A 23,325-nucleotide genomic window follows, 5' to 3' on the forward strand; every position below is an offset into this window, starting at 1 on the left:
ACTACAAGTCGATCTCTACCCTGGAGCTGCTTGCAGTGCCCTCCGTGGCAGGTGTTTGCGGCGAGGCCCGCCACATGGTCTGCCTCCTGCCGGCTGCTGCTCAGAGATGTGTCCTATCAGCTGATACTCGTCTGTCTTTCTCTTGTGTCCTTGAGGAAGTGACTCCTGAGAACAAGGGAGCGTGTGAGCTCTCCTGGGTCTGTTTGGGGCTTGGATTTAAGCCTAGGCATCCCGACTGTCGAGCCTAGACTGTAACCCTTGGGCTGGCCTCTAGGGCCCAGAGTAGCCCAAGGCCCAGGCCTCTTGGTTATTTTGTGTGGCCTGGTCTGTCCCTGTGCAGGACCGTGAGCCATTCAAGCACAGGGACTAGATCTCGTTCTTGAACCCATCAGAATTCTCAATCCACAGAGCTAGGCCAGCAGAGGGGATTGTCAGGAAGACTGGTAGAGCTGAGGGCCGCTGCGGAGAGAGGTGAAGCAAGGGAGAGGTTGACTCATCTACACTCAGTGTTAAGTCTGAGAGAAGTAAGGGAACCCTGAGTTACTCTGCCTTCTCCCAAGTTTTTGTTTTGTTTCATTTTTTTTCTTTTTGTGTTCTGTTTTGTTTTGTTGTTGTTGTTGTTGTTACTGTGACTCTGGACCCTAGAAACTGGAAGGAGTTACAGAAAAGGAGAGAAAAGGACAAAGAGACTTTGTTGAAGGCAGGAGGCACAGCCCTGCCTCCCTTCTCCCTCCCACGTTGCCCTGCTGCCACTCTGGAAAAGCAGGGCTGACCACGTCTGCCAGTGTCAATAATAAAGCACCAACGGTTGGAGCCCCAGTTGGCGCCAGCCTCCGTGCCAGGTGTTTTACACACGTTCATTCATTTCATCTTCACAGCTGTGCAGCAAGGCAGGGGCTCTTGTCCCTGTTTTATGGGTGCTGAAGTAGAGACTCAGAGAAATTAAGCTCACCCAAGGCCCCATGACCGGGATGTAAATTCAACTTCTCTCCTTTGGTGGCTTTCTTGTCACTTGTCCCATAGCAAATACCACCTGAAGGCAGTTCCTCTGATCTGGCCTGGTTGCCTGGTTGGAGCAAGAGGGGGGCAAACACATACCAGCCATTACTAGTTGTATGGTCAGTGAAAGGCAGTGACTGGGGAAGGAGAGGGATTGGCCTCATAATCCAAGTTTCTTGGAAGTGGCACCTAATTAATGGGGTCTGTCTGTGTGTGTATGGGGGTGTGCCAGCGTACGTGGATATCTGTATGTGTTTAAAGAAGTGTATCTGTCCATGTGGGAGGTTTGTATCTTTGTATACTCAGGTGTTTGCACATGCACGTGTAGGAATATGGTAAGGGTGTAAATATGGGGTCTCTGGAAATATGTGCCCACTTGAAGGTGGGCAGATGAGGCCCTTATCTCTAGAGAACAGCAACATACAAAGAACCCTGGGCTGAACTTGAAGCTGGAAGATTGAAGACATGGGCTCTGGTGTTGGGTCATTTGCCTTTTCTATGCCCACAGTTTCCTCATCTAACAAATAAGGGGGCCTGGAGAAGGCAATATCTTCTACCTTTGCCATTCTGAGATCCTTCATGGTACTTTAGGTTTCCTCTTTTTTGTTCTCAGCAAAAAATGAGACAAATGCAAGGAAGGTGAGAGAAGTTCCCCTAAACCCTTACCTACTTTGATCTCCAGCCTTGGGACTACTCCACTATCCCACTAGAAAAAGTTGAGGGTCCAGGGAAGGCAGAGCCTTGCCTGGCATCAGGTCAAGAGAGCTGGCGCTCAGGTATTAGGGAGGGGTTTGGATAGCTGGTCCTGTCACAGTTTGGGGTGGCCTGGACTAGAGTTGAATGCCATTGAGGCTTCGGGCTTCTCCATGAGAACATGGGGTGAGGTGAAGCTTGTTGTCTCCCTGCTCCTTTGGAGTGTGGTAGGAAGGGGGCCTCTCAATACCTTAAAGGCAGGCTGCAGCCCAGGCCTTTCCTCTGGCCTTTGGTCCCCTTTGTGGATTGTCTTGGCAGGTGCAGAGTGATGGCCAGGTAGAGACCAGAACAAATAGTTGGACATGTTTTCACATTCATATGAAACTTGCTAGTTCAACCCAAAGCCTTTGTGTGAGCTCACTTGGCCTGCTGTCAGCTCTTTTGGGGGAAGAGTGGCTTAGGGTGCTTTAATTTTCCCCGGCTGATTCCTCAAAGCTGATTTGGGTGGCTTCGAGATATGGGACCTTTGGCCATCTCAGTCTTCAAATAGGATTGTAGCAGGGTTTTGTCTATTCTGTCCCATGAATTCGCCACCAGTTCCCTGAAATTTCTGAATTTAACTGGCTGGGTCACTAGAGAAGGAACAGGCATTGTGTGGACTCACAGTGAGGTGTCCTCGGTGCTGGGAGGACGTTTATCTGTAAGCTAAGCTTAGATCAGCCTGGACCTCGTGACCTGTGCCCTGCCTGCACCAGGACCTCTAAATTCACATTCAGCCACCAGTCACTCTCTAAAGCCCTGTGTCTCAGGGCCTTTAGACTCTGAGATGAATCAGGTCTAGTCTTTACCTATACAGGGCTCCCAGTCTAGCAGGGGAAATGGGGAAAAATACAATAGAGGTAGTTAAGTACAGTAATAGGAATTGTGTCTAGTGTGTTTGGGTGTGTTTTTAAAAATAATTTACTTTGAATTCAGCTTTGTATGAGTTAGAATTCACAGGAGAGAGAATCCATGTAAGCATGTCTTTGTGTTTATATGTCCCTTGCCTGTGTGACTCGATAAGCTCAGAGCTAGCAGGGTGAGCCTGTCCTGGCTGCTGCTGGGCCAGTGACTTTGAAGGGCCTTAACGCAGGGCCCTCGAGAGATGCTAGGCTGCCCTACTTGGAAAAGAGGAGCGGTCCTTCTGGGAAGACGCGGTCCAAGCTTAGCTGCTTGGGAAGTGTGTATGTATGGGTGCGGACAGCTGTGCCTGTGAGTGTACATGGGCATGAGCCCAAGTGTGCAGAGGGCGGCAGCCGGGGGTCTGTCTTCAGCACCATGACCAGGGCTTATGGTGCTGGGCCTGGGCTTTGCACCTACTTGGCTGCTGGAGGGAGGACTGGCTGCAGGCAGATCCCAGGGCAACCCTGCGGCCTCCCCAGTGGTGTGTTTGCTGTGCCTAATTACCCGGCAGTTGTTTAACTATGCAAGCTGCATGCCTGCCTTTATTGCGCTGTGATTGCCGAGCTGCCTATGGGGAGTGTCATAAAAAGATATAAAATGCCCATTATCTGTCTGACGCCCTCCTCCTGGACTGTGGGTGTTTGTGTTTTATTTTATTTTTATGGCTCAAGGGAAGCTCTGCAGGAAGGAAAGGGAGGGAAGAACAGGGAGGGGAGGGGAGGCCCTACAGGAATTGGGGGCTGGGAGACTGAGGAGCCCCCTTCATAACCGTGGTCAGCCGTGAGCTGAAGGGCTCTCCTGACCAGAGGGGAGAAGTGGAAATGGCGGATCTCTGGGGTCAGGACAGGGTGCTCAGGAAGTGAGGTCCAGACCTTCTCCTCCTCATCCACCCGCACATCCTGCAGCTTATGTTCCCACCTCACCTCTGTGCTGGCCCCCTCCCTGCACGTGGGCCTTGGGTGCAGGGTAATCTGCAGAGGATGCTGCGAGTGGGCTGTGGGAATATGGGTCTATCATTCCCACCCAGGTCCTCACTGGCTTTAATAACTGGAATTGCCTGCTGCCTTCCTAGAGCACCATGGCTTGCTGTGGGACAAATACCTTGGGTACCACCACCTGGTCCAAAGCCCTGCACCCTGAGAGCTTTAGCTCCCTTTTTCTTGTCAGCCACTGCAGCGTGTTCGTGCCACACCTATCCCAAGATTCACTGGGTCTGAGGGAAACCTCCTAGACCAGGAGAGGGAGGGGTATTAATACAATCTGAACACTTGCCCTGTGCCAAACAGAACCCGTGTGAGTCACTGAGGCAGAGATGCGACAGGGACCCTGCCCATGAAGAGCTCACACTGTGTAACCAGTGCGAACTTCGCAGTAGATGTTAAATCAATGTTTGTCAAATGGGACTGGATTCAACATATTCATTCATTCATTTTCGTTCAGTAAATGGCTGTTGACCACCTACTAGGTCAGGCACTCTGCCAAGCACTGGGAATAAAATAGCAAGCAAAATAGACAAAATTCCAACCCTCATCGGTCATTTGAGTTTATTGGGAGAAAAATTGAAGGATTTAAATGCTGGATATGTCACTTCAGAAACCGTGGCCTTTCACCTGTGACATGTTTCCCATGCCTAAACCGTCAAAGCCCAAGCTGTTCCTGTACTGATCATCTGAGTCCTCTACTTGAAAAATCTTGATGTCTGCTATGTGCAGTACAAGCTCTCTGGCCTACCTCTTGAAACCCCTTTGGGTTTTCAGCTGTACCAAGATAGCCTGCATGGTCACTTGCAGACCTTATTCATGTTTGTTCCATTTACCTAGAATGTCCTTTGCTGCATTCCTGCCTACTGAACTTCTACTTAACCCTTCAAGACCTAACTTCTTTATGTCCTCTTTGAAAACTTGTTGTGTTTCCCATTGGCAACTTCCTTCTCTTTCACACACCTATTTATTAAGTGCCTAGGTACCATGGTAGAGCTTTCTGGCTCTGTTCACTTAGGTGAGCCTGTTGTGGGCTCTTTGCACTTATTCTATGGTAATGTACTTAAAAAAAAAAGTTTTGTTGAACTGTAATTCATATACCATACAATTTATCCATTTAGAGTGTACCATTCCATATTTCTTAGTATATTCCTGAGGCTGTGCAACCATCATCACCGTCTGAGTTTAGAACACTCTTGTGTCCCACTAAAAGAAACTCTATTAGCAGTCACTTCCTATTTCCCCAAAATGCACCAGCCCTAGCCAACCACTAATCTACTTTCAGTCTATAAATTTGCGTATTCTTGCATTCTGGGAATTTCTTATATGTGGTCTTTTGTGACTGGCTTCTTTCACTTTGCATCATTTCCAAGGCTCATCCATGTTGTACCATGAATCAGCCCTTCATTTCTTTTCATTACTAATACTCCGTTGTATGGATATATCATAGTTTATTTATCCATTTATCAGTTGGTGGACATTTGGATTGTTTCCACTTTTTGACTATTAGGAATAATGCCACTATGAATATTTGTGTACAAGCTCACCTTATTATTTTTGCACTTTATTATTTTATTATTGTTTTACACCTGTTTTTCCAAGTAGATTGTGAGTTCTAAGAGTAAGGGTCACTCCTATACTGCTCATTGCTGTATCCCCACCACTTAGCCCGTGGCTAGCACTCAGTAAATATCAGTGTATGAATACATGCATGCTTTCTAATTCTCTTCCCTCTTGGGATGTAATAGCAAATTTCCCAAGCCACTCTGCCCCCTATATCTATATTCACATATCTGCCACCCATGCTGAGGTGTAAGTTCATTGTCAGTGTCCTGGACCATGCCCTTCTCATTCCACTGTTGGCCTCTCTGGTGTCAGTCCTTTGCCCAACAACAGCTAATCTGAGAAGCTTTCCTGGGTTGCCCCCTTGATGCCAAGTAAGGCCAGTAAGGTCTCTGGCGAACTCAACACTGAGGCAGAGACTGACTCTAACCCCCGACCCCCACTCCCTCTTTTCCTGGGGGGCCCTGGATTGTTTTGTGCAAGGAGGGTAGAATCTGTGGAAAGGCCCTGGAGGGAGTGTTGAGCTGGGTGGCCTCCTGGCTCTTTTGTGACAGCGGCAGAGGCCTGGGTATCTGAGGCGGAGAAGAGGTTGCCCCTGCCATTCCAGTCAGTAGCCTGTATGAACCAGGTCTGTAAAAGAAAAGGAATTTCTAGAACCAATAGCCTCTGAGAAATTAGTAAAGCCAATATTTCTCTTTTCTTTGCATTTACTCACCCTAATAGTTTGAGCCCTTAATTAGAATTGGGCTTTATTAGTTAGGCTAATTAGGAGGTAGGAATGATGGCAGAAGGGCATGTGGAGATGCATCAGGGTGGTGGGCAGTAAATCTAGGGTTTTAATAGGTTTGTTCCATAATCAGGTGGTCTGAAAGGCTGACTGGGTGGCTGGGCCCCCTCCCCTCCTCCCTTCCGTCTAGTCCCATCACTCCTTGAAGTGGCCTTCACACTTTGCTGTCCTTGTCCTCGATACTGGCAGCGGCGCTGGGATATGGGGGACTCAGGAGGGAGGGAGGAGACCCCACCCGGAGCTTCATTGCCTATGCACGCGCCGTCCAGCCTGGCGGCATGATTACCTTGCTGAGAAATCCGTCCAGGCGCAGGGCTGCTGATAGCAATCATTGATTAAGAGGGTAATTGTCCTGAAAATTCAGATTGATCAGAAGGCAGAAATGATAACTTGTGTAACTGTGTTTAAAGCCACGTCCTGTCAATAGACGAGACTGAGATGTATCGCGCCAAGAGGGGGGCAGAACGGATGGGTGTGTGCAGGCGGGCAGGCGCTGCCATCCTTCTCTCAGGGCTGAGCAGGATGTTTCTTGTCAGTAACCTGGACTATTGGAGATTCAATCACTTTTATCTCCCCCTCTCTCTCAATCCAAATGCCTTTTCATATTAGGAAATTAGAATCGGCCCTGCTCATGCAAGATTTATTAGCTCTGCTGAGCAGTCACACTGAAGAGTAAATGATTTTGCTTTGCTGGAGCTTTTTACACATTAGGACCCAACTTCTTCCCTGCTCTATGCCACTGGCTGCCTGGAGGAGTGGGCTCTAGAACTAGATACTCTGGGGGTGAGCTTTCGAAGTCTGGTTCAGGGGAAAAGCATCACTGGGATCTAGCTTCTTGACCTGCCAGAGACCCTGTTGTGTCTGTCTGACTTCCTTCTATCTGCTCCCCAGGCAAGTCCCTTACTGGGGTCTAGGTTGTCCCTCTCAGTTGAAGGGGTCAGTCCCCCTGAAGGAATGAGGTTCATCCCTCAGAGTTGGGTGACCTGGTGGAGGCTTACCTAGAAGGTTGGTGCTGAGACTGTATATTGAGTAAGGATTGGCAACAGAGGCAGAGGATAGAGGGGCTGCCATGACTTGACTTCTCAGGGCCTGGAATTGTCCTCCTGTCTGCGGTGGGGCTGCAACAGCTAGAGCATCTTTCTGAGCCCCTGGGGAAGTTGTCCAGGAAGTTGCCTGGGAGTTTAGAGCTTGGGAGCTGGTTAGAGCAAGTTTAGAGGTGTCTGGGCCTGCTGGCTGGGTGTCTAGAGGGCTGCAGGGGGGTTGACTGGCTGAGGCTCTCTGATCTGCCTTTAATGTGGGCTCTTCGGGAAGGAAGGGGCCAAGATCCATGTTTCTGGAATTCTCCTGTGGCCTTAGGCTTGAAAGCAGTATGGACCTGTGTGCCAGCTAAACCTAGCCTGCCCTGGAGATCAGGGTACCAGTGGGCTAGGTTGGTTGTAGGGAGGACCCTTTCTCTTTCACTGAGACTGTATGATTCTGCCTCTTACCTTGGGTCACTTGGACTCATGGACAAATGTCGGTCGCTGTCATTCTTTCACCCCCTCTATTGTAGGTATCTGATCTTGGAGGCCTGGTGGAGCAGGTGAGTGTGGAGAGTCCTGATACAGGGCTGAAGGAAGGTTATAACAGATTTTCTGTTTTTTTTTGTGAGAGGGATATGATCCCAAGGACTACACTCTCCCCACTTTGCTCTTTTACTTGGCCCTATGAAGCCTCCAGTTCTCTGAGCTTTCAAGTTCTTTCCCCAAACCTAAGGGTTGGAGCTGGAAGTGATGGGGTCCCCAGGAATGAATGATGGGAGTAGATAGCAGCCATTTTGATCCAAAAGGAGGGCTGTGTTTTGGGCAGGGGATAGGGGGAGGCTTTTCAGAGAAAAGTAGCTGGCAAGTGTCTGCAAGATATTCCCTAGATAGGACTTGCCTCTAAACAGACCACAAAGCCACCAGCTTTTTACTGAGGCTCTGCTTCTCTCTACCACCAACCTCTATCCTTGGAGAAGCCTTGACTGTCTTGGACGGCTCCTCCTACTAGGCTGGGTTGGGCAAAACAGGCCTTCCTTCTGTATGTGCACCACCCCACCTTCCACCATAAGAGTATAGTAAGGGATAGAGTAATCTGAGGCGCTTGATGTAAAAAAATTTTTCAGATAGATAAAACGTATGTGGTATAGATGTAAAGTTTTCTATGTAAAAAATTCTGTACAACTTTCTGTACAATATTGATTCTCATCTGGCATATTCTAATCAGGTTTAAGTCAATGAAGTTTTTGTACTGTTAAAAAAAAACCCCACCTTGTCCCATCTGATGGATTGTGAAGGAAGTGGGTGGGCAGAGCCAAGAGGGTTCCCCAAGGTGGAATGCCTCTGCCGCTGCCTCTCAGCTAGGCTTGCGGGCTGCCTAGGAATAATTTGCAGTCCAGGGGAAGGGTCAACTCTTGTTTGGCTTAGTCTTCTGCTAGGGATAGTTTGGGCAAAGTCAAGAAAGAATGGAAGTGCCATGGGTAGCTTGGACCTGGGAATAGAGAACTCAGAATTCTGACAGACTCCCAGTGGAGTAAGGGAGACAGATAGTCACTACAGGGTGATGTAAATGGTGTTGCTTTCCAGAGCCCAGAAGAGGGAGTGCCTGAATTCTCCTGGAAAAGCTCAGACGGGCATCCAGAAGGCGGGGGGTGGGGGGTGGGGTGGCTCTTGAACTGAGTCTGTGAGGAGGATGGGGAGTGTGCTATGGAGACAAGTGTGGGCGAGCTTCTGGGCAGAGAGAACAAGGAGAATCGTCACAGATCAATTGTGTTAGGGCTAGGGCTGGGACCCAGTGGGATTTATTTTCCCAGGCACACTTCTCCATCATAATTTGATGGTATGAGCCACACCTCAGTTTTAGCAAGCCTGAGTGGTGCCTACTTTCACCATCTAGCTGGGCTGCTGGGGGCTAGGGGCCTTGGATTGGACCAGCCAGAGCTTTAGGTCAGAGAGATGTACAGGACAGAGCCTTAGGAAATGGACCCCGGGCCCTCCCTCTGCTCTGTTTCCTCTCCTGGTCAGCCTGACGAGCAAGGCAGGGGGCCAGGCTAAGGCAACAGCTCTGGGGAAGCTTTAGGCCAGCTTGCCCCACCCTTGCTAAACCCATTCCCAGCCCTGCCTGGGCCTAGATCCAGCCCTGCTGCCAGGGGCTCGATTGGTTCCCTGGGCCTGGTAGGGAGGCTAGGAGGAGCCCAGGAAGCCGGGAGACTCATTTTCACTAGAATTTGACCTAAAGCAGGATTGGAAGGGAAGAAAAGATTCTGAACAAAAGTGCAGGCAGGAAGGAGCTGTTAACGAGCCTTTCTTTCTCTTCAGGGACGGAGCGGAGCGCCTAGCGGGGCGCAGCGGCCCGCTCTCCTCAGCAGCTCTCTGAGGTAGCTGTAGTCTCCGGCCGCTGCCTGCTCTCGCTCGCTCTCCTTTTTTCCCTCTCCTCTTTCTCGGCTCTCTCTATTATGGGGACTTGCTCCAGCTCTTTCTCTCTCTTCTGTCTCTCCTTTTGTTCTCTCTTTGTCTATTTATCACACTGTGAAGGTTGAAAGAGATGTTATTAATCTGGGAGAATGAAGGCAGGATTAGTGGTATGAATCGGATTTTGAGAGGTGTAATGATAGAAAGACTCGCTCGGCTGGCGGCCTGCGTGAGCTTGATAAATGGGGAGCACTCCAGACTGACTCGCGCCTTCCCCGCGCTGTGCGCCCTGCCCGCTGGGGCGTGCCGCGCTCTCAGATCTGCCAGCCAGCCCACCCCGCTCCTACCTGAACCGGAGCAAAAAGCCAAGGGTAAAGCAGACACAAATATCTCCCATCGCACTTGGAGACATCATTGCTTTTAGCACCCTTTTCAAGTAGAGGCCTGTCGAGTTCTCAAAGGACTGTGGGCAGAGGGAGTGGGGACCCAGACTTCTACCTGCTTCTAGGGCCTGGAAGAGTAGAGCTCTCTTCCTGCCTCTGAAATGGATGTCAGGGGTCAGGCAGAGACAAGACAGTCTCCAGACCAGTCAAGTAAGAGAAGCAGACCCCATGTAATATGTAATTAAGCAAAGTGCTATAGGGAGAACCATAGTATGAACTGTGGAGGTCAGGGTGGGATATGGGGGAGGGAGGAAGAGAAATCAGGATGGGCTTCCTGAAAGTGGTGTCCTGGCAGACAAGTAGGAGAGGGTGGAGGAAGACCAGTGTTTTGGGGGTGAAATAGTGTAAGCAAAGATGTGGGATCAGAAATAAGCCTGACTTTTGTGGGAGGCTCACCTCAGATCCAGTGAATTTCAGATCAAGAAGAGACCTAAGAAGTCAAGTAATTAAGCCCCTCACTTTCCAAAGAGGGAACAGTCCTGGGGACTAGAGTTGCCTGAATCATTTCCTGAAATGATTTCCTATTTAAGCCCTGTTGCTTATTCTAAAGGTGCCCCTTCCGTCATCCTGAGATGATACAGTGAGCCTTTCCCTCCTCTGCCCTCTGTAGCTTTGGTCACATCCTTCCAACCTTCATTTGTGCAGTCAGAAGATCCTGGCTCAAGTTCATTTCTGCTTGGTCTCCAGCCCTTTCCTGGGAGCCTTGGCTCAGGGTCCTCCTCACACTCTGCCCCCAGCCCGAAGTGCAGTTTGTGTGGGAGTGCTTGTCCCAGCCAGCCAGCTGCTGCTTGCGGTGAGGAGAGGAGGCAACACACCTAAACTGGGCTCCAGATGCCTTTGGGCCTAAGCACTTTCCTCCTTCGTAACACTACTGCAGTTCTCACTGATCACTTTGTCACAGTGACTGGGCACTTCGTGGCATCTGTATTCATTTCCCTGCAAAGGACTGTGAGTTCTTGAAGGCAGAGTATACATGTGATTCAGTTGAGGTGCCAGGGTCTGGCAGGCCTTCAGTGTGTGAGTCTTCAATGAATAAATGAATGAGTTCAGCTGCTTGTGCAGTTTCTCCCTCTCCTTCCAGGAGAAAATGGTCTTGGTTCTTTATTAGCTTTTCCCAATGGAAAAGCCAAACTTTTGACTTTGGTACAGCACCCTAAGATCACATTGCATGACAGTGGTAGACCCTTGGATGGCTTCCATCACCTTAGGAAACAATAATGAAACCCTTTATTGTGTCCTGTGAGGCCCTACATGGCCAGGCATCTCCTGCCTTCCTCATCAGGCACATCTTATACTTGCCTCCCGTGCTCCAAGGATACCAAGTGTTTGATTCCTTCCAAGTGCTGTTACCTTTGCCTAAAGGCTCTAGCATGCATCATTCCCTAGACCCCAAATACCTTCCCCTCCAGTCCGTCAGTTCCTGCTTCCCAGTCCTCGGGAAAGTGTTCCCCATCTAGGTCAGGTTCCCATCTTTGTCCTGTCTTAACAGCCTACCTTTCTTTGAGTCCTTACTATAGGTACAACTTAGTGGTTATTTATGTAGCTGTTTATTTAACATCCACTTTTTCCAACAGACTGTGAAGGTCTCTGAGGATGGTACTGTGTCTGTATTGCTAACGTATGCAAGTGGCCTGGCATATAATAGGCTGTCCGTAAATGTTTGTCACAAGTGAGTCAGTGTGATTGCAGAGCCTGCACTCTTCCATCGAACCATCGAACATCCAGGCAGAGTGAAGGTGGCGGTGACAAGTGCGTATGGGGACAGGATGGTGGGTGTGCCCCAGAGAGGAGGCTCTTTGGGCGTTGGTTCTGGAGGCTCTAGGGTTTCAGCCTTCCATCTCTCGGCCTTTCTCTTTTCCCTCCACACATCAAAGAAGAGAGGGCCTCTTCTGACCCTCAGAGCTTTTTTATTTTCTTTCTGGGTGATCTTACCTACTCAGTTTCAAGTGCCACCCATACACATTCTTAGGACTTTCTTGTCTCAGCTTAGACCTCTGAACTGAGCTCCAGGCCCACATGTCCACCTTCTCTAGGCACCCTGCCTTGGATGTCCTACTGAAAGCCACGTCAGTCTTCTAGCTGATTTCCCTCCAGACCTGGTTAGGGTTTCTACCTCAAGGCTCTTGTTGCAGGATCTCAGTGTGAGTTTCTGTGTTTCTCCTTCTAGCTTGGAAGCTCCTTGAAGGCAGTGGCCTAGTCCACTTGATCTGTGTGTCTCCAACACCTAGCACAGAGCTTGGCACATGGTAATTGCTCAATAAGTGTGTGTTATATGAGCAAGCCGATGAAGATGGAGGGAGGTCTGGGATGAAGGTTTTGAACACCGTTTTCATTTTTCCCAGGGAGAAAGAAAGCGAAGGTGTATGTGCTATGTGCAGGCAGGCACATGCTTTCGTGTGTGAGGGGTTAGTGGTGGTGGTGGTGTCACATGCTCAGTAAAGGATTATATTTTAATTTGGAAAGCACTTTAGAAACTTAAAGTGCTTGCCTAAGTGCTGACTGCTATTAGTGTCTCCTTTTTATTAGGAAAAAGGACATGATTTTTCTCTTTTATCTTCAGGCCTGTCCAACTTCTGAGAGTCAAACTTAGCAAAATGCCTGCCCCTCACTGAGGACTAGTTACATGCCAAGTTCAAAGCTTTGGACTTGAAACACAGAATTCTGCTTTGCAGACTGGTTCTGACACCCCTGAGGGGATTAGCCCTAACAGCTCAGTATCAGGAGGGGTGGGGGAGGTGGGAGAGACAGGGTCATTTGACATAGTTCAAGCTGCAGTCCCAGGCCCCTCCCCTCTCCATATAGGTCTGGGTGTGAGGACGTAAGAACTCGGACCATTTTGGGGAATGGGGGAACAACCTCAGTCGTTATCAAAAACCCACTTGTCATGCAGTATGAAGCGCCAGGCTTCAGAGAAAGAGCTGGGGAGGAATGGCCCCAGGAAGAATTGGGTTTGTTCAGCTCAGGGACTTTAGAACCAAGAGGCATCACAGCTGCTGGACTTGGTGATGTTAAGAGCTGCCACCACAGAGGGCTGGGTCAGAGAGAGGGAATGTGTGTAGCAGTAGCAAGAGGAATTCTGATCTAGGAGACCGTGAGGCAGGAATTTGCCTTGTGCCTTGCAAGTACCTTTAAGAGCCTTGCTGGTTGGAAGGAAAGGTAACACCCCTCCCCAGGGAGAAGATTTGGTGCTGTGGTGACAGGAGGTCTAGAAGGCCCAGCTAAGCCTTGTCACTGGGCCTCTCTGTGTGGCCTGTACCCCAGGCTCTTTACTGAGCGTGTACAAGACGCTCCTGGTCTCAGTCTGACCTGTCTCTGCCATCCCTGGATGCTGAAGGCTCTGCCCTTGGCCAAGGCACTGGGAGGTGGGAGCTTTGGCCCATCATGCTAGTGCCCTGCAGTTCCCTACTCCTAATCAGGCCCTAATCTGGGGAAGCTAGGGCAGGGATGGGGTGAGGGGAGTACATTGAGCCTTCTGCCTTAACTGAATTTCCATACCTCCTGTTGTTAATTATAGAGATGTAATAATGCGATTAGTGCACGATTAAAAAAAATCCCTGATATGATTACCATGGATTTAATATCACATGATATATCATTATATCGTTATGCAGTGACAGATGTAATTGAAATACACTTATTGGAGCCGGGGGTGGTGTTTCATTCAATCCCCAGCACCCCGGGGAGGAAAGGGCTGGCTAAAAAGAAGCAATGGGAGAGGAAATTGTAATGAAAACAAAGAAAACACACAAGTTAGCTCTCACCCTGGGCAGCTGGCTGAGACCTGCTGCCTTCGACTCTGTGACAGAGTGTGTGGAGCCCCAGAGAGGCCAGCCTCTTCCGTGGGGGCTCAGGTAGCATGGCTCAGGAGCTCCTTATCTGCTTCTCGCCTCAGAAACCTCGGTGTCCCCAGGTCCCCTCTGACTCAGCAGTGAAGCAAAGGCTCTGGATTACTCCACCTGAAAATAGACTCGGGACCCTCATGGGATCAAACGGAGTTGGCAGCTGTCCTCCCAATGCTGCGAAGCCGGCCTTTGCTGTGGTGGTGGCCCAGCACACCGGGGGCAGCCGTCCTGTTGTGGGCTGTGTGCGGGAAGATTAAGTACAGACACAACACTCATCCCACTCGAGGTCTGGGGATGGACAGAGGCAGCAGCAGCTCTGGGGCCCCTAAAGCATGTTGGTAGCCAGGGAACACCATGAACATGCAGAACTACCCACCAGGCGTAGAGAGGATGGGTTTTGTCAGCTGATGTGCGTGTCAGTCCTTTTGCTGTTACAGTTGTGCTTGCCACGCCTCTGCTGGGCCCCAGGAACGGGGTGGGAGCTACCCATACAGCCAGAGAGCTCAGAAAAAGAAGGGGGACAGGAACAGTCTCCCCTCCTCTCCTAACACAGGATGCCGAGCCCCCAGTTCTAAGGTTGACTCTTGGGGGGGATTGCTGGTCTGCTGGGCAAGAACAGCAGTGGTTCTTGAAGGAGACTGGATAGGGTCAACAGGGGCAGCAACTCTGAAAACCAGGCTTTCCTGCTTGGCAAAATTAGGCCCAAAGAGATGTCTTATTTTCCCTTCCCTCAACGGAGACCATTTAGAGAAACAGCAGATACAGCCCTTGCCCTTAAGAATCTCCCAGCGTCATTGTGGGGTAACAGTTATGTAAACAAATCTGGTGTTACAGATGCTGTTCAGAGTATGGATGGGTTTAAAGAAGGGACGAGTCAGGGAAGACTTGATAAAAGAAGGTACTTTGAGTTAGTGGTGAAAGAAGAGTACGTGTTCATTAGGACAAACAGTGGGAGAAGGCCGAGGGCATTCTAGGCAGGCTGAAGGAACTGCTCAAGTCAAGTCTTGGAGGCATGAAACAGCAATCCCAGGACTCAGGGGGCAGTAAGGAAGAAGAAGAAGGCACAGTTGACCCCACATTTCTGAGAGACCACAGAGATGATAATGGCTTTCACTGGGATTTGGGAACCCAAGAGAAGGATAACTTGGGAGAGGAGATGTTGAGGAGTGTTTTTTTTGGTTTGGGTTTTTTTGTTTGTTTGTTTGTTTTAATGTTTGAAGAATGATGTACCTGGGTGAAATCCAGGTGAAAATGTCAGGTAGGCAATAGAATATATGTGGTTGATACTCAAGTAGTGGCAAACAGTATCGATTTGGAAGTTGGAGAGGTGGAAGACAGGAAGTTGAAAAAGTCACCCAGGGAGAGTGGTAAAGTGTAGACAAAGACAGGAAGCGAGAGCACCTGAGCGCATGAGGAGGAGGATGGTCTGCACGAAGAAGGGACTACAGGGAGATTATGAGGAAAGTGGCAGATCAGAGAGAGAAGAGAACTCAAAGAGAACCAAAGGAGAAGAGTGTGAAAGCTGAAGCAGGCACAGAGAGTCAGAGACAGCAAAGCTCTGACACCGTCCCTAGGTGTGGGCAGCGTGGTGAGGACCATCGGTTTTAGCAGGAGCTGAGTGACGTCATGTCGGTCAGGCCGGAAGCCAGACTGCAGGGGTTAAGGAGCAATGGGGGAGGTAAGTGGAGGCAAGTGGAGACAACCTTGAGAAGTTTGGTTGTTAACAGGAAAACAAGTCAGTCACCAGATGGGGATATGGAGTGAATGGAGGGTTTTAAAAATAATAATCTAATACTGACATAATTTTCAGAGGGCCAGCCATTGTTTTAAACAGTTTACACACAACAGTTCATTTAATCCTCACATCAGGAACTGTTATTACCCCATTTTACAAAGAGGAACCTGAGACCCAAGAAGTTGTGTAAAGTTGATAGAGATTCAAACATTTGCTAAAATGCTAGTAGAGAGGAGCCAGCAGAGAGGGGGAGGTTAAGGATTTAGAAAAAAGGGGGATCCCAGATGGAGCAGGACTAAGCAGGCAGGAGAAGGGTGAGATGTCGAGCACAAGTACGGGATTGGCCCTAGACAAGAAGTGAGGTGTCCCTTCTGTTGGAACAGTGCTGGTGGAGGAAGAGATGCAGGGAAGGATACAAATGCATTAGTAGACAAGGGACATGCAGTTGAAAGAGTTGTGTGCCACAGCTTTTATTAGCTTTGTGAAAGTCAGAGAAGAGTCGGATTGTTGTATACCACCGAGAATTGCTCAGGTTGTGATCTTGTACCCATAGTGGCCACTTTTGATGCATCAGAGTGACTTTCCAGTGTCACTTAGCTCAGGTGCAAGTGTGGAGAAATGGAGTCACCATTGGGTTTTTATCAGGGAAGGTGTACCTAGGGTAAGCGGGCAGGGGGGTTGAAGACTGGGAAATGGGTGCTTGAAGTGATAGATCCCAGGGCTCTAGGCCTGGTAGACAAAGGATCAAGACCAGAAGGGGATGGACAGACTGGGAAAAGAGCAAGAGTAGAGGGTACAGAAGCTGGAAGGAGAGGAGACTGGCGTCAGAGGGGAATCTGTCATTGTAAGATTGCTTAGGGAGAGCAGTTCTGGGCGATAACAAGGCCCCGGGTGTGGCCATAAGGATGGATGGCTGAAATAGGTAGAGGAGAAGGTCGTTAGAGCACAGGAAGTTGAGAAACTGAAAGGCAGGCAAGGTTCATGGGTGGACTGTCCTGTAGATACTGAAGTTACCTAGTGGATGATGACCTGGAATGAAGTCCAAGAGAGAGGGGAGGAATAGTCTCAAAGCAGCAAGAAGTTGAAGGTATTGGCAGAGTGTATCCAGAAGTGAGTAGGTATTGGTTTTCTAGTTAGTATTGCTGCATAATTCGTCACCCCCAAATTTAGTGACTTAACACGACAGCAGCTGTCTTACTATAGCTCGAGGTTTCTGTGGGTCAGGAATTTAGGAAGGGCTCAATAAGGTGGTTTTGACTCAGCTTCTCTCATGCATTTGTAGTTGGTCCTCGGAGCTGGCACAGGGTGTGACTGGGTCAGCTGGGGGCTGGCTGGGCATCTCTCTTTGCCTAGTCTCCTGGCTTCTGTACATGGTCTCTGCGCAGACTAGTTTGGGCTTCCTCACAAGATGGCTGCCTGGGAGCAGTCTGGCTACTTACAGAGCCGCCCAGGGCTGCAAGGCAAGTGTTCAGTGAATGAGGAGGGAGCTGCCTCCTCTATTTCTGAAATCGCCTTGAAGTCCCATCGCATTACTTCTGTGTTACTCTGTTAGTTGAAATAGTCGCAAAAGCCAACGCTGTTTCAAAGAGAGGGACATAGACTCCCTCTCTTGATAACAGGGGTGTCAAAGTCACATTGTAAGAAGAGCATGTGAGATGGAAGATGGTGTTGCAGCCATCTCTGGAAAACCCAGTCGGCCACAACTGGTTGCTAGGCTGAGCCCAGAAAAGGGAGAGGGAGCAGCATTCTCAAAGGCAATGCGCATTTTGGGTGACGGCATCAAGAATATCTGGAGGTTGCAGTGGGAGCGGACCCGAGTGACCTCAGGTACACCCGGGGAAAGAACTGTCATGCCATGTTGTAGTATAGGAGACTGAGGCTCAGAGACATTTGATAACTCCTCCCAAGAGACAGTGCAAATAACTGGCAGAACTGGGAACCAAATTCATGTTTGTCTGACTCCTGAGCCAGACCACACTGCCTTTCTCTGAGGCCTGGGCTGCTGGGTCTGCCATCCTCGTGCTTACCTGTGTCCTTGGTACTTGGCTCCACCAGCTATAGAAGTGCTGGCCAATTAGATAAGGAATTAAGTAGTAGTTATGTCTGTCAGGCTTTCTCTCCCCCCATCCTCCGGAGTATCACCCTTACAGCTTCATCTGTTGGGTGTTTGTGGGAATGGCAGGTGATTTGATTTATTTCCTCATCTTGGGAAATGACCCATCAGCCTTAGGTCCACCAGGTGACATGTCACCCAGAGGCCTGGTTAAAGGCCTCCTCCTCCTCACCTCATGAGGAAGCTGGATAGGTCCAATGTGCTGGTTCCAGCTTGGAAGCTCTGGGTTTTCTGGAAGTTACAGAGCAGTCCGTGCTTCTGTGTGGAGTCTGAGCTGGGTTCTAACCGCATCCGCTACCCTGCCCACGCCGTGGCCACCCCACCCTCAGGGCCCTGGCAGGTAGTGAGTGGGTGGGCAGAGACACCCTAGCAGCCCTCGATGCCTCTTCCTTCCTCTTTGAAGGATCTGACGCTGCTGCCGAGGAGGGCTACTTCATCTATTAAACCCAATACACTTGTCGCAGCTGCTAAGCCCCCGTAAGCTGCCGGGCGCCGTGTTTGTGATGGGACTGACAGTGCATGGAGGAGGCTGATTATACACGATTCCATTTCGCGGGCCCAGCAATGTAATTTCACAGGGCGATCAGCGTTTGCATGTAATAGCAGGCTGTGCTGAGGTGTCAGAATATTAAAGGCGCTAATGGCAAAGCTCCCTGTTACACAGGGGGCCACCCGCCGCGCCTACAGCAGGGCTGTGCGGCAGGCCCGTCGCAGATGGCTGGCCACTAAGCTAATGGGGCAGCAGCCAAGGCGGGCAGAGCCGCGCGAGAGAAGAGCCAGCCGGGAGCGGCTCGGCACCTGCTTCCCCGCGCATGGAAATTACAGCAGCCCAGGGGAGGGGAAGTGTGCGTGCCTGCCTGGCACAGGGCTGCGGTGGGGTGGTTTGGTAGACCCAGCATCTTTCACCCCAACTCTACCCGCCCCACTCTTTGGCCAGGAAGCCACAGTTGGGGGAGAGGGGGTGGGCCCCGGTGGCTAGGAGAGGTGCAGCTGGAGAAGTGGCACCCCAAGAATTTGGAAGCAGTGTGGGAAGGGGGCTTGGGCACAGGCTCTTGGCAAGAGCTCTTAAAACTGATTCCTGCCCCGCGCTGATTGAGGTCAGAAAACTCCTAGGTCCCTTACCCCCACACCCTGCAGGCTGGCAAGAGAGGGAGGGAGCAGGGAAAGGAAGCAGGCGGGAGAAAGGGGATGGACAATAATTAGGTCCCTTGATTGATGCCAGTGTTGCCACTGGTACACAGAGCTGGGAGCCAGCACCTCAAGACAGGGCTCTTTCCGTGCTTGTGGGCTGCCCCAGCCCCAGCCCCAGCCAAGCCCTTGCCTGTGCTCTCACCAAGCTTGCTCCTGCCATTCTCCTTTGTCCTTACTGTGTCTCCTGCCTGGACTGTTGTCAAATTCCCGCCCAGCCCTCCACTACCACTCCCTCCAGGAAGCTTTCCTAGCTGCCTCCAACATCACACAGGCCTGTTTCTCTCTACTGTCCCTGTGGACAGCCACAGGGGAAAGCCTCCCTGATCTTCCAGTTCTGTTGGTTCCCTAGTCCGAGCCTTGACTTCTCAGCCAGAATCTCTGAGACACAACCCACATCACCTTGTCCTGAGCGGGGCTCCTGGGAAGGCTCTGCTCAGATTCATAGACGGATGTAATCTTGTGGGGGACATCTGGAGGGAGTGGGGAGTGGGAGGATGCGCCGAGTAACCTAGGGAGAGTTTGGTGCCTGTGTGGGCGTGCACACTTGATGGTGTACGTATCTGGCAGGGAGGGACTTTAGAAGTGAGTGCTGGGGGTGGTGGGCATGTGGGTACAGGTGTAGAGGGGTAGCAGGTGTGAGGATCCAGACCACACATTGGTAAGAACACAGATTGCTGTAGGACCCTGTGTTCCCTGGGTGGCTTTCTGTGTCTGCTGGCTGTGACTGAGGGGTGCCTCAGATGGCAGGAGTTGGAGGGAGCTTGTGGGACTGTGCCCCGAGGCTGGTGGTCACTTCTGAAGGTTCAGCTCTGCAGGGGTGTGTGACAGTACCTGGGAGAGACATGCCAGGGTTCGCAGCAGGGGCAGCAGGGGGAGAGACCAGGCTGAAGGAGAGCAGTTTTAATTAACCGTTTTTAATATCATTTTGGACTTTGGCTGGTATGTGAAGGCCCCGCTGGAAGCAGCATTTGTAAAAATTAAATCCCTCTTATTAGGAGCTTGGCAGACCCATGTGCACGTGCTGCCCCCTTCCCCCCGCCCGTGCCCCCCTGAGGAAGTGCTGGATGAGGCCATGTCATGGCAGCAATTGGTTATCATGCCTTATCTGGGAATATGAAACTGTGCGCATGACACCCACGGCCACGCTGGAGACGCCAATTCATCTCGCCCTCGCTCCGACAAGCTAGACTGCCCTTCCTGAAAGGCATCCGTCAGGCGGGACCGGGGCCGCTGCCTTGCCTGCTTCCTCTGCTTTCCTGCCTGGGTTCCGGCTTGCCCTGTTCCAGCCAGGCCCAGCCTGGCCCTCCTGGGCGCTGCCACCCTCCACCCCCTTCCACATGTCCCAGTCTAGGGAAGATCTTGGGGAGTCATAATTATAATAATAATCTAATCACGGTGACGCATCGGGGCAAGCGTCTAATGTTATCTGAAGTGGTCTTCCCGCTTAGCTGCGATAAGACTCAGGATGACGTGCAGATAACGTTGAGCTGCCCTGTCCCCAAGCCACGAGCAGAGCAGAGGGGCCTCAGCAGCCCGCTGCCCGCCCGCCGCTTTAAGCCGGGAAGCGGCAGCACCTGCTAATGCAAGTGTTTAATATTTGATGGGCTGGGATAAAGCAGGATCACCTTCGAATTGAATTGAGTGTCAGCCGAGAATCTATTACTGAAATTCGGGTGTGATTTGACAGCAAAGTAGACGATGTTATTCTTCACTAGTTACTGCAATCTTCTCCCCGACATCACTTAAATATTTTTTTCTTTGCTTGAGTAAACACACATTATCCTTCTTTTTTTCCCCCTTCCTTCCCTTTTTCCTTTTTAGAGGGGGAAAAAAACCCATCCAGCTCGCCTTCTCCAGGCTGATAGGGTAGATTGTCATTTCTTTATTTGTCCTATTAAATAGAATTTCTGATCGTTTAATCCGGCCTTTGTAAGTGATTTTAAAGTACTTGAAAGCCGGCCCGCCAGTGCTCTCTGGCCCAGTGCGCTCCAGCCATGGCCCGGACCACGCTCAGCAGCTCATCCAGCTGTGCACCACCCACTGGCTACTTTCCCTTGCTGCCTGCGCTCCCCCAGCTCTGCCCTGGCTGCAAGCCAGCGTTCTCTCCCCTGCCCTTGAGCCTCACACCCAGCCCCCGATTTGTGGGTCCAGCCATGGCCTGGGAAAGTGTGGGAAGGTTGGCTGGGATGTTGAGTTGTGGCTGGTATCGTCTGTGGTCAAGGAAAGCGGCTCGGGAGGGTGCTAATATTGAAGGACCCGCAGAGCCGGGGCTTGGTTCCTGCAGCTGGGAAGGAAGGGTACCAGCCCCTTGGCCTCAGCACAGACTCTGTGTCCAGCCTCATGTCTTTGGTTTCTGACCCAGTGTTAGGACCTCCCCGCTGTGAGGGAGTCTCTAGTGGGATGGGGACCTCCAGCCAGGGCATGGGTGGGGGCACTGCAGTGCCTGTTTGAACGTGGCTGCAGCCACCTTAGTTTCCCTCGTGGCCTCCCCACCTAGCTTTTGAGAACTCCTCCAAGCTACATTCCTGGTGACCCTATCCCATATGCTTCCTGCCACTGGGAGCAGGGCAGCCTGAGGTTCCAGGACTTCAAAGGTGAGGGGATGGGTAATGTCTGAAGGGCCAGCCAGCTGCACAAGCCCCCTGGTAGAAGCCCAGGACTTTGCTAGCAGGTGGAGCAGGAATTCAGTTCCCACTGGGCCACTTGATAGCATTCTAACCCTTGTAAGTCTCTTCTTTCTGGGCCTCAGTTTCCTCATCTGTGACATCAAGTCAGTTGTGCCTGTAAGGGATTGTGAAAGAAAAGTGCCATCCCTGGTCCTGCCATGTACCGCCCCCCACCGTGAAGGTTGGTGGCGGCCAGGTGGCGCGAGTAGCAGATGGAGGGGAGCAATGAAGTGCTAGGGGCCTGAGCAGATCGATGCCCCCAGCACTTCCTTCCCCAACCCCAGGAAAACAATTAAGTACAGATCGATGGGTGGCTGCTTTGAATATGCATAAGTGAGTACTTGACCTTCAGCAGAGATCTGTTCCCCCTACCACACACACACACACACACACACACACATTCTTTTCATGTGTTACCCTCACAGCTGCTTGAGTCGACCAGGTGACCTTACTCCTCCTCAGTTGAGCCCATGCATGGTACTCAGCCTTCCACAGCCTGGCCTGCCTCTCCGTCTAAAGCAAGTAGACCAAGGGCCTGTGGTTGGCCCCCTCTTGCTTCAGTTTTCCTATCTATAGAGTGAAGTTTGGATATGTTGGTCTCCAGGTCCTTCCCGACACCAGGCTTTATGACTAGCAATACTGTGGGGAGGGGCCCAACACAATGCTGGGTACACTTGGGGGGAGGGGTATCTAACAGGGCTGCCTGGTGAAGGGGGTGCCCTGATAGACAGGATGGTCCTGAGAAGGAGGGTCTTAATAAATGGGAGCTCTCTAGAGGAGCCTGGCAAGGGGGCACCTGTTGGGGGCTGGAGGTCTCTGATGGAGAGATGCCTAAGATAAAAGGAGCTCTGAAAGAAGAAGGGATTTTCTGGTGGGGGCCCTGGTGGAAAGGGGACCCAGTGAGGGGACTCTCATGAAGTGACATAATGAGAGTAAACCCTTAGTGGGAAGATTTGGCTGGAGGGTGGAGGTGGTGAGTATTGGGGGTCAGGGCCTCTGTTAACCATTCTTGCCTCCTGTCTTCCAGGCTTACAGCTTCGCCATGGGCTGCTGGCCCAAGAATGGACTTCTAGACATGAACAAGGGCCTCAGCCTGCAACACATAGGCCGGCCCCACAGCGGCATTGGTCAGTCCCTCCACATATACCCCCTGGCAGCTCAGTCAGCCCCCTGCCCGCATGCCCCAGTCCCCTGGCACACAGAGGGGTTCTGTGGCTCTATGCTCTAACGGGATGCTTTCCATAGGTGGGGGGAGTGGGGAAGGAGGGTGGCATAGGGGAGAGTGGAACCAGACCATTGGAAGAGATCTCTCAAAACACTGTTTAGGAGGAGACTGGGGTCTGGGCTTTGGGTGGGTCACAGGTGGCCTTGGATTCAGGCCAAGATACCCTCAACCCTGCCTGCATCTCTGGTGGGTGATGTCCTCAGAGGGGTGGGCACATGTCAGCTTACCCACCCCCGTGGAGATAGAGGAGGCCGTTTAATATTGTTTCAAGTCTGTGGCTACTAAACTGGGCGATCAATGGGAGTTAAGGAGATGAATTATTTAAACCTCACCAGCTTTTAATTAGTCGGGGTCCTTCTGACCGATGGCTCCGTCCACAGGATATTGACTCCCCCGCAGGAGGAGCAGCCTCCATTGAGCGGTGCCGGGGTTGGGAGGGGCCATTTGGGGTACCAGGTGGGGGTGCACCCTCAGAGGGATCCCTGCTTGGGAGGGGGATGGAGTGGCTGTGGTTCTAGGCATTGGAAGCTCTGCTAACTTCGGATATATCAGTATTGGGGAGCGTGTGTGTGTGAGTGAGTGTAACAATATATCTGGGTTGATTTTCCTGAGGGCATTCATCTGTATATGGAAGCAACCATCAGCCTGTGTGTGTATCCACCAGAAAGTGTGTCTGTTCATTTCTGTGTATCTGATTTTCTGTGTGTGGGCACAC

The 23,325-nt window shown here is 51.0% G+C and overlaps 1 protein-coding gene across 11 annotated transcripts in view; it reads left to right on the top strand.

Annotated features, from left to right (window-relative positions):
- Positions 1-23,325, top strand: part of ERI3 (ERI1 exoribonuclease family member 3) — a 126,852-nt gene that overhangs the window by 79,273 nt on the left and 24,254 nt on the right. For 10 of the 11 annotated variants that reach the window (XM_064589281.1, XM_064589285.1, XM_064589286.1 and 7 more), the window contains one exon: positions 22,413-22,512. The exons of the other annotated variant lie outside the window; for it this stretch is intronic. In XM_064589281.1, coding sequence (XP_064445351.1) covers positions 22,413-22,512 — 100 coding nt within the window. Of the gene's footprint in view, positions 1-22,412; positions 22,513-23,325 lie in introns of those variants that run through there. 11 annotated transcript variants of the gene reach the window in all.

This window comes from Mirounga angustirostris, unplaced genomic scaffold (assembly GCF_029215605.1).
Source record: "Mirounga angustirostris isolate CCGP_5_RB_7025 unplaced genomic scaffold, mMirAng1.0.hap1 SCAF_4, whole genome shotgun sequence".
NCBI classification, from domain to species: domain Eukaryota; kingdom Metazoa; phylum Chordata; class Mammalia; order Carnivora; family Phocidae; genus Mirounga; species Mirounga angustirostris.